This window comes from Ciona intestinalis, unplaced genomic scaffold (genome assembly GCF_000224145.3).
Source record: "Ciona intestinalis unplaced genomic scaffold, KH HT000023.2, whole genome shotgun sequence".
Lineage (NCBI taxonomy): Eukaryota > Metazoa > Chordata > Ascidiacea > Phlebobranchia > Cionidae > Ciona > Ciona intestinalis.
The window spans coordinates 52,075-53,402 of NW_004190345.2; the positions used below are offsets into that span (position 1 = coordinate 52,075).

Genomic DNA, 1,328 nt, shown 5'->3' on the forward strand with positions numbered 1-1,328 from the left:
ATGGTGTGTGGGTGTGCATGGTGCGTGGGTGCGCATGGTGCGTGGGTGCGCATGGTGCGTGGGTGCGCATGGTGCGTGGGTGTGCATGGTGCGTGGGTGTGTGGTGCGTGTGCGTGGGTGTGCATGGTGCGTGGGTGTGTGGGTGTGTAATGACATGTATATAAAACACACTAAACCACAACAGACGAAAAAGTTACTTGTGTGCAAGATGGGACGGGAAGCGTTCGAACTCGGCCACGGAGAACTCGCGATATCGGATCTTGAAGAAAGCACATGGATTGCTAGTTTGTGCGATTTATTGGAGAGAGTTTGGAGTCATGGGCTGCTTACTAACCATAAACATGTAAGTTGGTGTCTCCGCAATTTATCAATGTAACTCCACCTTCATATTTAAGTAAATAATAAAACCCCATAAACCGCGTTTAACCCACCAACCCTGACTAACCCCCCACCAACCCCCAGGGTAAGTCAGCTTTATGGTCTCATCTCATACAATACCAAACATACGAACACGAGCGCACGACCAAGCGTCATCACCTCCAACACTTGAGTGGAAGTTCGCCATCGTTACTCGAGGAACCTCGTGTTCACGACCCCACCACCTCGTACTACTCCCTCCCCAGATCTTTCCCCAGGAAGAAAAAGGAAATCCACGTCCAGATCAGTGAGTTTGGTGTTCATCCTTGTGTGACCACTAGGTGTCACACATACAATGTTATCAACAACACGATGTTTGATTCTCAACCATTACGGAATATAAACTCAACCAAACGTTTATATTCCAGGCAAGCGAGTAAACGAGCAGCAAACGTGTGTCGTACCTCCAGCTAACTATAATATTGTGGCGGCCATGAAGTAAGTTGTGTATGTATGTTTGTGCGTGCGGGTGGGTGGGTGGGTGTTGTATATATGTTTGTTGGACGTGGGATTTATGCCAGGGTTTTCCCATTACCCCAACACCCGGGGTGCGTATGTATGTCTTGACGTGACCAGTGTCATGGACTCCCCGTGTGAGGATATAATAATAATATTACACACGGTAAACACCCCCCCCTTCCCCCAGTCACATTCAATCCATGCGCGAAGTTCAAACGGAGGTCGGACGCAGCAGAGCGTGGATACGACTTGCGTTGGAACAAAAACAACTTCATTCTCATCTCAAGTTGTTGCTTACCAACCATTCATTGTTGGAGTAAGTGTTGATGCTAAATCTTAAGTGTGCACGAAATATTATGATTATTGTTTTGTGATCTTGAAGTTCCAATGTTCCGTATACTGGGAGACCTCATCATGGTTTGACGTTAAGTGTCTTGCCCAAGGAATGAAAA

The 1,328-nt window shown here is 47.2% G+C and overlaps 1 protein-coding gene across 1 annotated transcript in view; it reads left to right on the top strand.

The window, feature by feature from the left end:
- Positions 1-1,328, top strand: part of LOC100187283 (DENN domain-containing protein 5B-like) — a 7,832-nt gene that overhangs the window by 3,782 nt on the left and 2,722 nt on the right. The window contains exons 13-16 of the mRNA XM_026837821.1: positions 17-343; positions 463-664; positions 786-855; positions 1,064-1,193. Of these exons, the coding sequence (XP_026693622.1) occupies positions 17-343; positions 463-664; positions 786-855; positions 1,064-1,193 (729 nt within the window). The remainder of the gene's footprint in view (positions 1-16; positions 344-462; positions 665-785; positions 856-1,063; positions 1,194-1,328) is intronic.